This window comes from Dendrobates tinctorius, unplaced genomic scaffold, assembly GCF_039654945.1.
Source record: "Dendrobates tinctorius isolate UK_male_01 unplaced genomic scaffold, ASM3965494v1 ptg000024l, whole genome shotgun sequence".
Classification (NCBI taxonomy): Eukaryota; Metazoa; Chordata; class Amphibia; order Anura; family Dendrobatidae; genus Dendrobates; species Dendrobates tinctorius.
In genome coordinates, this window is record NW_027361692.1 from 5,716,441 (window position 1) to 5,732,092 (window position 15,652).

A 15,652-nucleotide genomic window follows, 5' to 3' on the forward strand; every position below is an offset into this window, starting at 1 on the left:
TTTGGAAACTAGATCCCCCAAGGAACTTATCTAGATATGTGGTGACCACTTTGAACCCCCAAGGGCTTCACAGAAGTTTATAACGTACAGCCGTACAATTAAAAAATCATATTTTTTCCACAAAAATGATCTTTTCACCCCCAATTTTTATTTTCCCAAGGGTAACAGGACCCCAAAAGTTATTGTGCAATTTGTCCTGAGTATGCTGATACCCCATATGTGGGGGTAAACCACTATTTGGGCGCATGGAAGAGCTCGGAAGGGAAGCAGTGCCATTTGACTTTTTTGGCTGGAATTGTGATCGGACGCCATGTCGCGTTTGGAAAGCCCCTGATGTGCCAAAACCCCCCAATTCTAACTCCACCCCTAACCCCAACACACCCCTAACCCTAGCCCTAACACTGGCCCTAACCCTAACCCTAGTCCTAACCCTAGCCATAATGGGAAAATGGAAATAAATACTTTTTTTGAAAATTGTATTATTTTTCCATAACTAAGGGGGTGATAAAGGGGGGTTTGATTTGCTATTTATGGTGAGTTTTTATATTTGGCAGCTGTCACACGCTAAAAGACGCTTTTTATTGTAAAAATAGTTTATGCATCACCACATTTTGAGAGCTATAATTTTTCCATATTTTGACCCACCGAGTCATGTGGGGTCTTATTTTTTGAGGGACGAGTTGACGTTTTTATTGGTACTATTTTCGGCCATGTGACATTTTTTGATCGCTTTTTATTCCGATTTTTGGGACGCAGAATGAACAAAAACCAGAGTTTCACGAAATTCTTTTGGGGGGTGCGTTTACACCGTTCCGCGTGCGGTAAAATTGATAAAGCGGTTTTATTCTTCGGGTCAGTACGGTTACAGCGATACCTCATTTATGTCATTTTTTATGTTTTGGCGCTTTTATGCAATGAAAACAATTTTATATAAAAAACAATTATTTTTGCATCGCTTTATTCTACGAGCTATAACGTTTTAATTTTTTCACTGATGATGCTGTGTTGCAGCTCATTTTTTGCAGGACAAGATGACGTTTTCAGGGGTACCATGGATATTTATATTCGTCTTTTTGATCGCGCGTTATTGCACTTTTTGTTCGGCGGTATGATGATAAAGCATTATTTTTTGCTTTGTTTTTTATTTTTATTTTTTAAGGCGTTCAACAAAGAGGTTAACTTGTGGGACAGTTTTATAGGGTGAGTCGTTACGGACGCGGCGATACCAAATATGTGTACTTTTATTGTTTTTTTTATTTTCAAAAAATGAATTTATTAGGGAGTATTTTTTTTTAAATTTATTTAGCGATTTTTTATAAATTATTTTTTACACTTTTGTTTTTTTAACTTAAATACATTGTCCCAGGGGGGACATAACTGTCATGTGACAGATCGCTGATCTGTCACATCAAAGATCGCTGTGACAGATCAGCGATCTGTCACAGGCACTACACAGGCTTCCTCATGCCTGTGCTCTGCTAGCAGTGAGGAAGCCGGCTCCCTGCAGGCCCCCGAAGGTACCCACCGCCATATTTTGCACAAAATGCCAGTTTTCTGGTTTAAAAAGCCCAGTTTATTTTATCCCATATGTGCCCTGAAACAGTAAATAAATGTTCTAAAAATCTTTCCTGTATTTTTTTTTTTTTTTAGAAATGTTATCGTTGCAAACATGAGGGAACATTTAGCATGTATTGAAATCAAATATTATAGGATTTGGCATCATGACATATTATGGAAGGAATGGAATTGTTGTATTATTTCATATTAATATTTGTTTCTGCAGGGCTGCAACATCCTACAAAGTAAATGTTTTTGGAATGTTTGATAAAGGAGAGAGTTCCCCCTTGATTGGAGAAGAAATGACAACTCAGTCAGATGCACCTGATGTTGCTGTTGATTCTGGTAATTTTCACTCAGATGAGAGACCACGGAAATGGGATGAATGACCGAAAAATATGATTTCTTTCTTATTCAGTAGTTGAAATATTATGAAATATTATTTTTCTGCCTTCCATTCAACAGGGCTGCCTAGAGTTAATTACATGCTGCAAAACTTACAATTCTGCAAAACGTTTTTTAAAAGTTCAGATGAACTGTAAAAATGAGTAGGCCTATAGGTTACAGGTTGAGCTTGATGGACTAATGTCTACACTCAACCTTAAAAACTGTGAATAGTGAGAGCACATGAGTAATTTGATAGAGGAAGAGTGCTCCCTCTGTCAGCCCATCAGCACCATGTAGCATGGTTCAGCAGGAACGATTGGTTCCTATGACAACCAGAGGCCTGACAATGTTCTCCAGGTCTGCCATACTCGCCAGTCATCAGATACACTGCTCTACACATGTAGTATGGTATATTACCTAAGCAATCGTAAGAGTAGAATTTCAACCACTACCTTGTTATATCTTTGGAGAATAGCTTTCTAAATTTGCCCTTGTTAAAACTGTCTACAGGGCACTCTTTATATAAATCACCTGAGAAGTGTCATGGGGCTGGACCTTCTGATGAGTCTTGAGTACGAGCCAGCTCTAGTAGCATCCAACACAGGACAGTTCAACTTTCTTCACTGTGCATACAGTGAATGCCATCAAAGCAGGATTGTAATAATGCATCCCAGACTGTGGGATCTTATTCAAGCCCGGACTGCATCGCTCCTCCCACATGACTCCTCCTGCGTAGTTTACTTGCAGCTTGTGCTGTGTTGTATGTTTACTATTTATACATGATGCATACATGGATACCTTCATAGTGACATATTTAGAAGGCTATTACCCACTGGTGGTTTAATGGGTAAAAATCTACTAAAAGTTTTTTTTTATTGCATTTTAAGTCTCAGGCCACATGTGCATTAATCATATGAGTACTGGTATTTTTATGGCAACAGAAGTTTTTAGGAGATATTCTGATCCTTCATACAGTACCATTTGTGTTTATGATTGGAAGCCATGACTTATCTCTATTGTAATTGCTAAACCTACCAATGACTAGAAGTCTCCACACTGCAGATTCCCAATTTAACATGATCATATATAAGTTTCTGACGTGTCACTAACCATATAGATATCAGCAGAATCAAATCAAATGGTATGTAGCTTTAATTTGGGTATCTAGACAAATTAATCTAATTTTGGCCAAATTCCAAAAGTCAGGGTATTTGCTTGGACATATTTTAGAATTTATTTTTTTCTTTCATTTCAGTTTAAAGTAAGAACTCTTTTCATGATTGTAAATGTAGTTCTCAAATTTGTTATTTTTTTGGGACACCTTTCATATTTAGAAAGCCTCAGCCTCAGGAAACACAGTCTAAGAATGATCTGAACAGAATGTACACTATGTGAGGTTTTGGCCCTAGTGATTGCAACAACTAATGCGGTTTCTTAATACTATACTGTATCTCCTTAGCATTGTAACATTCTTTTTCACATATGTCTACAACCCGTAACTGAAGCAGAACTGCAGCATAACTCCGCAAAATGTGCATCATATATCTCATTGTTTCCAGTGATGGAGCAGAACTGTGTACTTTTTCATCATATCTTATTAACCCTTGTAACTTATTTCTGTTCTGTTGATAAAATGTAGTTTTTTTTTCATGCAGAAGGAAACTTATTTTAAAACCTTATTTTAAACTATCTGGACCATATTCCTGAAGTATATATGAAATCACATTGTGTTTCAAGTTATCAATGTATATGGAATATTCTAAATGAATGGCTTCTAAACTCCCTGCCCAAGATGCCACAGGAACACTGTTCACGACGGACAAAGCATTCTTAGTATATTGCTTTATACCTGTAGATGTTGTATATGATCAGATGCCAATGCATTCTCCTACATTGGCAATCTGTGTGATCAATGTCTATGTGATAACTGTGGTACTTCCTGTCCTATTTTGTTGTTTCTTTTCCTCCTTTCCTTGGAATGTTCATATACTTTTACCTGCTCTTCTTACTTTTGTTATATATAGAAATTTCTTCATAGCAATGAATGTAGTAAGTTTTTGCCCTGTCCTATGTATACGGAAGAGACCCATGAATGTGATATTATTTACATACTGTCTTTGTCTGAATTACTGTAACAGGCCTGGAGTGCAAAACAAATGCTGCTGCAGACATCGTCTTGCTAGTAGATGGCTCTTGGAGTATTGGTCGGCCCAATTTTAGAACTGTCAGGACTTTCATTTCTCGATTGGTTGAAGTCTTTGAGATCGGCCCAGACAGAGTGCAGATTGGTAAGCCATATGAACAATGGTTTCTTGATTAGTGATGTTGAAAAATGGTAGGTTTCAAGATTAGACATTTTTTTTGGGATTTGCAGAAGCCTTTAAAATCGTATGTGTTGTGCGCAAAACAGATTAGCCTGTCAGAGAATACAGGTGGTCAGAGTGTCTACAGTTCGGAGGCAATACATCTTAATATGTGGCCAAGTCGATCTGTTAGTAAGCAGATCATACTGGATCAACAACGGGTCCTGTCAAAAGAGAAGCTATAGCACCATAGTGAACAGAGCCTTAAAGGGGTTTTCAAGTGACAACTTACTGTACTAAGATCTGCACGAACTGGCAGAAGAGGGAAATTCATCTGCAGGGCACGTTTATCCTCTTTACAAAATAGCCATCTAACCTGCCACTCCATTCATTCTCTATCAGGCTGCTGGAAAAAAAAAAACAAGTGTTATGCTTATTTGCCTTATAGAAAATGAATGGAGCAGTGTTCGGACATGCAAACTGCCTCTCCATTATAACAGAGACAAAAGTTCCTTGTTCTTTCCATCAGTGCCGGTCCCTGCGATCAGACCACCGCCAATAAGTTATCACTTGTCGTATGAATAAGTTATAATAACTTGTTTAAACTGGACAAGCCTTTAAATTATTAAAACTAAGCTATTGATCATGCACATTCAGCCTTACTTTGGGTATTATGTGATGGATAGTCACAACTGATGCAGATACTGTATAATGACTTCTATTATACTGGCCTTAAGCTTGTAGCCTTATACAATACTTCACCTTTCTTTTCCCTTCAGCTCTTGCTCAGTACAGTGGGGATCCCAGAACTGAGTGGCAACTAAATGCTCATGCAACAAAGAAGTCTCTATTGGATGCTGTTGCAAATTTGCCTTACAAAGGGGGTAACACTCTGACCGGTAAGTAATATTATTGCTTAATCCCATAATAAGAAAGTCATTTACTACCTGCATGCAAAAAATATTCTGTAAGAATATTCTAGATATAACATTTGAACAATTTAATTATTTTCATCAACATGTTTAATTAGGTATGGCATTGAATTTCATCTTACAAAACAACTTCAAAGCCTCAGTTGGCTTGAGACAGAAGTCACGCAAAATTGGTGTACTTATCACTGATGGAAAGTCTCAGGATGACATCGTTGGACCATCCAAAAAGTTGAGGGATGAGGGAATAGAACTGTATGCCATTGGTAAGATTAATTCTAAGGACCAATATTTTTAATAAATGTGTAAAACAGGTCCTCATTTATAGAAATTATGGTAATACATTCATTGGTAATTGGTTATCCATTTTGTAAAACTATGAAACTTCTAGGGAGCCTAAGGATTTAGAGAATTGTCTTTTATAACTTCCACCATATTTAATATGTTTGGTGTGGCATTGATTAAAAGGGAGTAGCACATTGAAAAAAACATGTTGTCTAATGTACGACACGTGGTCTGGCCCAAATTTCTGTCACAAAGTAATGCTACTAATACCTAGTGTAAAGGGATGGCCTGATTCACCTAAGTTTGTACACCAGTATTCTTGCTTAAAAAGCTTTGAAAAATTGCAATGTTTGGTGCTGCATGGGGTTGTGCTAAGTTTTTAAAATTTTGGCTTTCCCAACATGAATGGAGCTAGGGCAGGATAGGGGTGTGGCAATCACTGCTCATCAAATTTATAATGAACTTTACGCCAAATATCCCACTGTAGTCTCTAAGGGGAGTAAGATTTCTGGTGTGGCACCCATCACTTTTCAGATGTGCCTGATTCATTAAGAGGCATGCACATCTTAATGAATCAGGAGCGTCTGACTCCAGCACACCCCATCATCAAGTTTGGCATGAACAAAACCAATCTATTGATGAATCGGGACCTTAGACTATGCAGTCTAAAAATGAGATTTGTTCAATAGCATGAACCACATTGGAACATTTAGTGCACTTTAACACTTCTTAGTTTAAGTTTAGATTATCAAACAATTACAAAGCATTAATAAATATGCTCCACTGAGTCTTATGGTCTTTATATGTATGTTCATGAGGAAAAAATTGCAGGTAAATTGAAATGCGTATTCCATGTCAAAATTAAAACTAAAATAACACTCTATAAAATAATTGACAAAAAATATATTTTTAACTTTCAGGGGGCTAAAATTATGAATTGTCTATTCAGTTATAGAAGTCAAGCTTTGCCACGTCTCTATCTCTTACATAACATACGCTTTTAATCTGATTCCTGTAAAAATAGCCAATAGCTTTCACACTGTTACAAAAATATTACCACGGCAATAATGTATGGAGGAAAGCAGAATATATTATTCTATTGGCTACAGATTGATACAACTGGCAAAGCATTAATCCAAAGGAATACTTTTATTGCGTGATGTTTTGAATGGCCAAATTTCCTCCAGCCTGAAATTCTCATTGTAAGGCTGGCTTATTCATTCTACTATCTAGGTAGCATGCCAGTGTTCTGCCAGCCAGATGATATGAAACTATGCACATAGTTTGGATATAGATGAAGTTTTTTTGTTTTTTTCCACCTGAACAGCATTGTCAGATATTTATTTTAGTTTTGTAGAAACTTAAGACTAAAGTTCACTGTGGAATTGCATCATTTTATGCTGCCTTAATTTAATTTTGGCACATTCAATCATTTTTAATACTTTGAGCCACAACTCTGGAACTAATAACAAAACCTAAGTAAGAATGATAGCAGCTGCCAAAATGTATTCAGTAACAGAGGTATTTTAATACGTTTTGACAAAACACTGAGCTGAAATACAGTGGGAATTGATAAGAAATAGAAAAACTGAAAAACTGACAACCAATAACTGGCAAATATATGTGATGTTAAGAAATCTACTACTACTGTATGCTTGGCATAAAACAATTGAATAAAATTTATGGAAATCAGCATTTCATAATAGACTTGATTGGTTACTAACCTAGATTTGTCATTTTGTCTTCTACTTACTAGTGATGAGCGAGTATGCTTGTTGCTCGGGTTTTCCCCAGCATGCTCGGGTGATCTTCGAGTATTTGGATGTGCTCTGAGATTTAGTTTCTATTGCCACAGCTGCATGATTTACGGCTACTTGACAGCCTGAATACATGTGGGGATTCCCTAACAAACCCCCATGCATTCAGGCTGCCAAGTAGCCGCAAATCGTGCAGCTGTGGCGACAGAAACTAAGTCTCCGAGCATTTCCAAATACTCGGAGACCACCCGAGCATGCTGGGGGGAAACCCGAGCAACAAGTATACTCGCTCATCACTACTACTTACCTCTTCCTATAAGTTTGACTTTATAGCCATAGTAAATACATACTGTGCTTTGATTCCTAATATAATTTATTTTCTAGATATGAAAACATCGATTCACACGATCCTGGATCAGTACCCACGTCAGTGGCTGCCGTACAGGAGCATTGCGAACTGGCTCCTACTTTCCGGCATCCCTAGCTCCTCCTTTGATTAGCCAGCCTTATAAAACATACATTGTGTATTACGCCACAGCGATGATGACACACCAGGCCAACTAATCAAAAGAGGAGCCAGGAATGCTAGCATGTACAAGCTACTCCTCACTACAGGATCTTATTAGTATATATAATTCCTAAATGACCATCACCGTGGATTAATATGGTAAATATGGTATAGAAGGATGGAGAGAATGGGTAGAACACATATAAGATTTTAGTGAATTCATGACAAAGTTATTAATGCTTTGATTTCATGTATTTTATTAGGTATTAAAAATGCAGATGAGAATGAACTCAAAGAAATAGCTACTGATCCTGATGAGATCTACGTCTTCAACGTCAATGATTTCAGCCAGCTAACCAACATTGTTGATCCTGTCACAACAAATTTGTGTAACAGCGTTAAGGGTGGAGGAGGTAAGTTACAAAGTTACATGTTCGGTTATACTGGGTTCATTTTACAGACGTTTTACAAATTTAATTTGTCACAGGAATTGGTTCACAAGGAGATTTTTGAAGTAGGTTTTGAAGTGAATACATTACAAAATCCACATTGAAAACCATGTCAAAAAGCGCCATGTGAAAATACATTTGGACGAAACATTGCCTATATATGTTGCTAAGTCTCCAAATATTTGATATAAGTTTGTATATGTTGTTGTCCGTATATTTGCAAGTAGATAGATGGTGGAATCAGGACTTGAACACCTATTAACCAGCTTGCAATTAAAAGAACAAAACATATAAAAATGATTACAAACAGTTATTCTTACGATTTGTCTTTAGTACACCAGTATGAACCCAAGTCATTCCTTTCGTATACACAATAGGCATTCATAGTAGAAAAATGCTTTTGATCTTACACACCCAATGTTGTGCCTGCCAGCAGTAACTTTCTTCTTTAAGTTTCTCACACTCATTATTCCCAATTTCCAACCCCTAGGTCATGTATGTTCATAGACACTCCCTGTTTTCACAACCCTTGAAATGTATGGCAAAATCTTTCAGACAAGGAACATTGAATCCATTTTTATTTCATTTTTTTTACATTTTGTTATACATCTTTCCCTGTTGCAGATGCACTGGAGCCACCATCGAACCTAGTGACCTCAGAGCCCACCACTCGATCTTTCAGAGTAACATGGGTTCCACCATCTCATAGTGTGGATAGATTTAGAGTGGAGTACTATCCTGTAGCTGGAGGCAGACCCCAAGAGGTAAGGTGCCCCCCCAAAAACTTGATGCTCTTTTACAGGTTAATACTTGAAAACTGTCAAGTGCTGTTTTAAATATGCAAGAATTATTGCTGTGACTACAACACAGACTTTCAGATCTTCTGTTTAGCTTACTCATATCCCTTTTGCTTACCCTCTGTTGGCTAGAATACCACATTTTTCTGAAGGAGCCAAACTGTGACTTTTTTTCTATTGAAGTTAGCAGAACTGAACACCTGATTATTTTACCTGATTATGCACAGTTGCGGCCAATTCAAAGTTGTAACCTGAAGCTACACCATTAAGCTGGAGATTGCAGTGGGAACAGCTAACCATCTAATGGCCCCTTTACATTTAGCGATGCACCAGCGATCCCAACAACGATACGACAGGATCGCTGGTGCATCGCTAAATGGTCTCTAGTGAGCTGCCACACAGGCAGATCTCACAGCGATGCAGCAGCGATACAGCGGTCGTTACTTACCTTTCAGACGCGGCGATCCTGATGCCAGCAGGAAGCCCAGCAGAAAGCGCCCGACGAGAAATGGAGCTGCGCGATCTCGCGCAATCAACGACAGACAGCGGGGGAGCCGGTCGGAGGTAAGTATTACACATAGCGATATCGCTAGCAATATCTCTGCTGTGTCACCAAATCGGTGATGCTTTAGCGATATTGCTAGCGATATCGCTATGTGTAAAACCCCCTTTATGTGTATGCAGGCAAAACATGTTACCAACATGCCTGATCTTTTTGCTCTTAGTGGTCTTTGGCAGTGGCCTTCTCCACTCTTGTCATACAGAAAACATGCATTCTCACCCGAGTCAAATGTACATACTGTATATGTGAAAGGTTGATAGAGAATTCTGTTGGCAGAAATGAGCATTCATCTGACAGTTATATAATGTGTATGGCTTGCCTTACTTTTAAAGGAACCTGTCATGTCCAATAATGATATTATCCTGCAGATATAGTGTTAATATGCAGGTTAATAGCATTATAAAGGTTCCCGACTGCTGTCCTAACAGTTTGTTGTCCTGTAGAAAATGAAATGTATTTCTCCTGGGAGCCACCTTTTTTTAGTCATAAAGGTGTGCTCCTGCACTGGATGACAGGTGGCTGTACAGTGCTTCAGTACAGAGCAGAACCAGCTGTAAGTCAGTGCCGGGCCATGGTTATAGCTGCCACTCTCAGGGCTATGAGTGGTGACTAATTTCTCTGAGCACACCTGTATGACATAAAGCAGTCTCTGTGCATTTTCTCTCAGGTCCCGCACATTCAGTACTGTGGCTGGGCACTTTCATAATGCTTATAACTTGCACATTAACTATATCTGCAGGTAAATAGTGTTATCGGACCTAACAGGTTCCCTTTAAAGTGTAAACATTGGGTATTTACACAAGACAGAATATAGGAAAGATTTTTGTAATCTTACTTTGCCTCCTTTTTTTGTACTTGCTGTTCCACAGGGAACAAAACATATGTCCCCAACTAATTTTTGGAAGAGATAATTGGACACAGGTACTGGGTGTTTGGACTATGCTAAGATGCAGTTTGGCTAATCATTCCCTCTATTCCTTCTATATAGGAGAACTAGTGATGAGCGAGTATACTCATTGCTCGGGTTTTCCTGAGCATGCTCGGGTGTCCTCTGAGTATTTTGGTGTGCTCGGAGATTTAGTATTCATCGTCTCATCTGCATGATTTGCGACTTGTACATAGGCTGAATACATGTGGGAATTCCCTAACAAACAGGCATTCCGCACATGTATTCAAGCTGTATAGTAGTCGCAAATCATGCAGATGAGACCACGAAAACTAAATCTCCGAGCACGCCAAAATACGCGGAGAACACCCGAGCATGCTCGGGAAAACCTGAGCAACGAGTATACTCGCTCATCACTAAGGAGAACCTACACTTTAAAGACAGTAGATGTACAGTGCTCGTAGTAAATAAGCTAAATGTCATTTCAGTTTAAGAATCAGATTGTTTTTATTTTTTATGTTTTTTTAAAACTAGCTATATATTTAAAATTAGCTATATATTTAAAAGTAGCTATATATTAGATGAAACAAAGTTCACAGCAGCGTTATAGTGTTGCATTATAGTTGTATTATATAAGTAGTACCCTAACCACAAATATTCTCATTAATATAAATTTTGTTTATTGGTATTTTATAAATCTGGTTCTATTCACACTGGCATCAGAGTCAGGCAGTCCATAACTGATATGGCTTAGTATTGGGATCTGTTAGGCTTATAACATTATGCGTGTACTTAGCTTCTATTGGTGTCTTTCCGTAGGTTACTGTTAGCAGAAATGAAAGATCAACAGTTTTGATTGATCTGAAGCCAGAAACTGAATATGAAGTCAAAGTATATTCAGTGGTTGAAGGAGAAAGCAGTCAGCCATTGGTTGGCCAGGAGACTACCTGTAAGTTTTCATATTTTTCTGATTTGATTTTTCATATATTTCTGATGTAACACTATAGAACTGAATCCACTATGATAAGTTACTAAGTTTAGTTCCAAAGGGTTATTTGGATGGTGAGGGTGTCTAGGTGTTACAGTTGTGGCCAAAAGTATTGACACCCCTGCAATTCTGTCAGATAATACTAAGTTTCTTCCTGAAAATGATTGCAAACACAAATTCTTTGGTATTATTATCTTAATTTAATTTGTCTTAAATGAAAAAACACAAAAAGAATTGTCCTAAAGCCAAATTGGATATAATTCCACACCAAACATAAAAAAGAGGGTGGACAAATGTATTGGCACTGTTCGAAAAATCATGCGATGCTTCTCTAATTTGTGTAATTAACAGCACCTGTAACTTACCTGTGGCACCTAACAGGTGTTGGCAATAACTAAATCACACTTGCAGCCAGTTGACATGGATTAAAGGTGACTCAACCTCTGTCCTGTGTCCTTGTGTGTACCACATTGAGCATGGAGAAAAGAAAGAAGACCAAAGAACTGTCTGAGGACTTGAGAAACCAAATTGTGAGGAAGCATGAGCAATCTCAAGGCTACAAGTCCATCTCCAAAGACCTGAATGTTCCTGTGTCTACCGTGCGCAGTGTCATCAAGAAGTTTAAAGCCCATGGCACTGTGGCTAACCTGCCTAGATGTGGACGGAAAAGAAAAATTGACAAGAGATTTCAACGCAATATTGTGCGGATGTTGGATAAAGAACCTCGACTATCATCCAAACAAGTTAAAGCTGCCCTGCAGTCCGAGGGTACAACAGTGTCAACCTGTACTATCCGTCAGCGTCTGAATGAAAAGGGACTGTATGGTAGGAGATGCAGGAAGACCCCACTTCTTACCCCGAGACATAAAAAAGCCAGGCTGGAGTTTGCCAAAACTTACCTGAAAAAACCTAAAACATTTTGGAAGAATGTTCTCTGATCAGATGAGACAAAAGTAGAGCTTTTTGGGCAAAGGCATCAACATAGAGTTTACAGGAGAAAAAAAGAGGCATTCAAAGAAAGGAACAAGGTCCCTACAGTCAAACATGGCAGAGGTTCCCTGATGTTTTGGGGTTGCTTTGCTGCCTCTGGCACTGGACTGTTTTACCGTGTGCATGGCATTATGAAGTCAGACTACCAACAAATTTTGCAGCATAATGTAGGGCCCAGTGTGAGAAAGCTGGGTCTCCCTCAGAGGTCATGGGTCTTCCAGCAGGACAATGACCCAAAACACACTTCAAAAAGCACTAGAAAATGGTTTGAGAGAAAGCACTGGAGACTTCTAAGGTGGCCAGCAATGAGTCCAGACCTGAATCCCATAGAATACCTGTGGAGAGATCTAAAAATGGCAGTTTGGAGAAGGCACCCTTCAAATATCAGGGACCTGGAGCAGTTTGCCAAAGAACAATGGTCTAAAATTCCAGCAGAGCATTGTAAGAAACTCATTGATGGTTACCGGAAGCGGTTGGCCGCAGTTATTTTGGCTAAAGGTTGTGCAACCAAGTATTAGGCTGAGGGTGCCAATACTTTTGTCTGGCCCATTTTTGGAGTTTTGTGTGAAATGATCAATGTTTTGCTTTTTGCTTCATTCTCTTTTGTGTTTTTTCATTTAAGACAAATTAAGTGGAGAAAATAATACCAAAGAATTTGTGTTTGCAATCATTTTCAGGAAGAAACGGAGTATTATCTGACAGAATTGCAGGGGTGTCAATACTTTTGGCCACAACTGCATATCCAGAGTAAGAACCATTAAGCCACGTTCACGCGGTTATTACTTGTTCAGTATTTTACATGAGTACTTGTAAGCCAAAACCAGGAGTTTGTGAAAAATACAGAAGTGGTGACATGTTTCTATTATACTTTCTCTCTGATTGTTCCACTCCTGGTTTTGGCTTATAAATATTGATGTAAAATACTGACCAAATACTAAATGTGTGAATGTGGCCTTACAATTTATGCCCATCTTAATGAAGCCTTAAAAGGTAAATTTTGCAGATCTTTCCTGTAGGATACCAATGTCAAAAGTTCTATTTTTTCACTAGCAAAACTCATTTGTATTCACTGTTAAGACTTATATGTTATCATGTACTTCCAGCCTCACAATAATGTGTGATCATGTGCATAGCATGAATAGTGCTGAGAGGAACTACCTTCACACTTTGGGTAATTTTATGGCTCAAATAAAAATTTGTAATCGCTTTAATACTAATCACGTGAATTATTGGTTAAAGTCAATTTAGTACAGGCGGTCTTCAGTTACTAATGTTTAAAGTGATTAAAAATTCATACAGCAAAAAATGCTGAAACATCTGTTCCCTCTAAATGAAAACCACATTCAGTTCACAGGAATGACCCGTATCATTGACCTGACAACTGCAACAAGTCAAAATAGATTACGATGATTGCAAAGGAAGAAGAAACAAACATTATGTCATTGTTGTCAGCTTTGGGCTTTCAAACATTGCCCTTTCACCAGTTGACAATCCTAACTGCACAGCGATTGGAATTTTTGTGTGCATCACTGATTCTTATTATCAATCTGTCAGTTTAAAAGAAACATATAAATATACAAATTTAAAATAAAAGATATAGAATATAGTGCAGAACAATTAATCCTAAAACATGAAAATGAGTGTAGAGGCAGATTTTCATGCAGATCAGTGACCAGCCCATAGTTCTGAACAGCTCATTTACTGTACATATAAGAAAAACAGGGATTTTTTTTAATAACCTACAGGCCCAAATAGATGGCTTCTGATGGTTGATCCTACTGGCAGATTCCCTTGAAAGGGAATCTGACATTGAAAACATGCTTCCATAACCCCGGACAGCATGTATCAGACACTGGCTGGGTCATTTCAGCCATGAATGTTTGACAAACATACTTTAAAAGCTGCCGGGGACTTGGCTGCACAGGGGATTAGTCAAAAAGGTTAGTCCCTGGTGGCTTCTCCATGTCTGCTCCCCTTGAGTGACAGGTCCCTCCCTGCATTTGTGTTTAAGAACAGACCCTTCAGCGGGTGAGAAGAAGAGGCCTTTTTGACTAGTCGCCTTGCAGCTTGGTCCATGGCCCGCATTTAAAATATATATTGCTCTGAAACACCACAGCGTTTCTGAGTCAAATCAACCTGGTTGAAATCATGCATCCATTGTCTTATACATGTTGCTTGTGGTAAGGGGAGCATGTATGTGCTGTCAGGTTACCTTTAGCTGTATAATTGAATTTATAATTATGTGGGTTGGTGCTGATCTAGTTGTAAGCTTTTTGAATTTTAGAGCCACCCTGCAGTTTTTCCTATGACTTTGAAAAAGTCAATCTATTGATTGGTGCTAATCAATTTGCAGGAACCTGTTCATCGGCCTTTTCAGTAATCTGTTGCTGGACAGGAGCCCTGAGAACTACCTGCTACCTACCAACATCTGTGGCTTTTTTTTTGACTTGCCAACCTGGAGCCTCATTAGATGTGTGTCATACTGCCACAATTGCGTCATATAAAAGGATTTTCCCAGTGCTGTTGACCAGCAGCCACAAATCACTCTCTTTACTGATGGACCAGGTCGTGCAAATGGACGAACACTAACACTTTTGTTTAGCAAATTGCAGAAACGTTTCTGATGTAAAACCTACACATCCCATATCCTAGTAGTAAATTTGTAATCAGGCACAGGCAACATTAAAAATCCAACTGTGAATGAGAATGTTCTGTAATACATTCCATTTGCACAATGGATATTAAGCACTGACATTTCAAATTTGCTCAAATTTTATATACGTATTAAGCAAACTGTAAAACCATTATTAAACCTTCATTAACTATTTCAAACAGTATCTGCAGAATGGAGGGAAAAAAATACACTTTATAATAACAGGAATCTATTATTTCCACAGTGCCCATCCCCACCATTCGAAATCTTAACATTTATGACATCGGAACAACAACAATGCGCGTCAGATGGGAAGCTGCTCAAGGGGCTACTGGATATCAGTTGTTATATGAGCCTGTCAATGCTACTGTTCCTTCCACAGAGAAAGAGGTGAGGAATGCTGCTCCACTAGCCAATCCAAATAAAATATCAGCATTTGTGGCATATGATAATGTGCTTAAGGAAACCTTCTTTCATGAGCCAGTACTTTCCTTCCATGAGTAAAATTTAGAATCTGGAGAACATTTTATTGGCTTGAATGAAACTCATGGCGGTGCACTCAGTTTGATACAAACTATACACACACTTAGATTTGTTCATG

At 38.3% G+C, this 15,652-nt stretch overlaps 1 protein-coding gene across 3 annotated transcripts in view; it reads left to right on the forward strand.

The window, feature by feature from the left end:
* The window catches only part of COL12A1 (collagen type XII alpha 1 chain), a 221,073-nt gene that overhangs the window by 68,982 nt on the left and 136,439 nt on the right, over window positions 1-15,652 (forward strand). For 2 of the 3 annotated variants that reach the window (XM_073569320.1, XM_073569322.1), the window contains exons 17-24: window positions 1,784-1,902; window positions 4,083-4,232; window positions 5,027-5,146; window positions 5,278-5,442; window positions 7,990-8,139; window positions 8,800-8,939; window positions 11,240-11,369; window positions 15,296-15,441. In XM_073569320.1, coding sequence (XP_073425421.1) covers window positions 1,784-1,902; window positions 4,083-4,232; window positions 5,027-5,146; window positions 5,278-5,442; window positions 7,990-8,139; window positions 8,800-8,939; window positions 11,240-11,369; window positions 15,296-15,441 — 1,120 coding nt within the window. The remainder of the gene's footprint in view (window positions 1-1,783; window positions 1,903-4,082; window positions 4,233-5,026; window positions 5,147-5,277; window positions 5,443-7,989; window positions 8,140-8,799; window positions 8,940-11,239; window positions 11,370-15,295; window positions 15,442-15,652) is intronic. The other variant, XM_073569323.1, reaches the window with a different exon arrangement.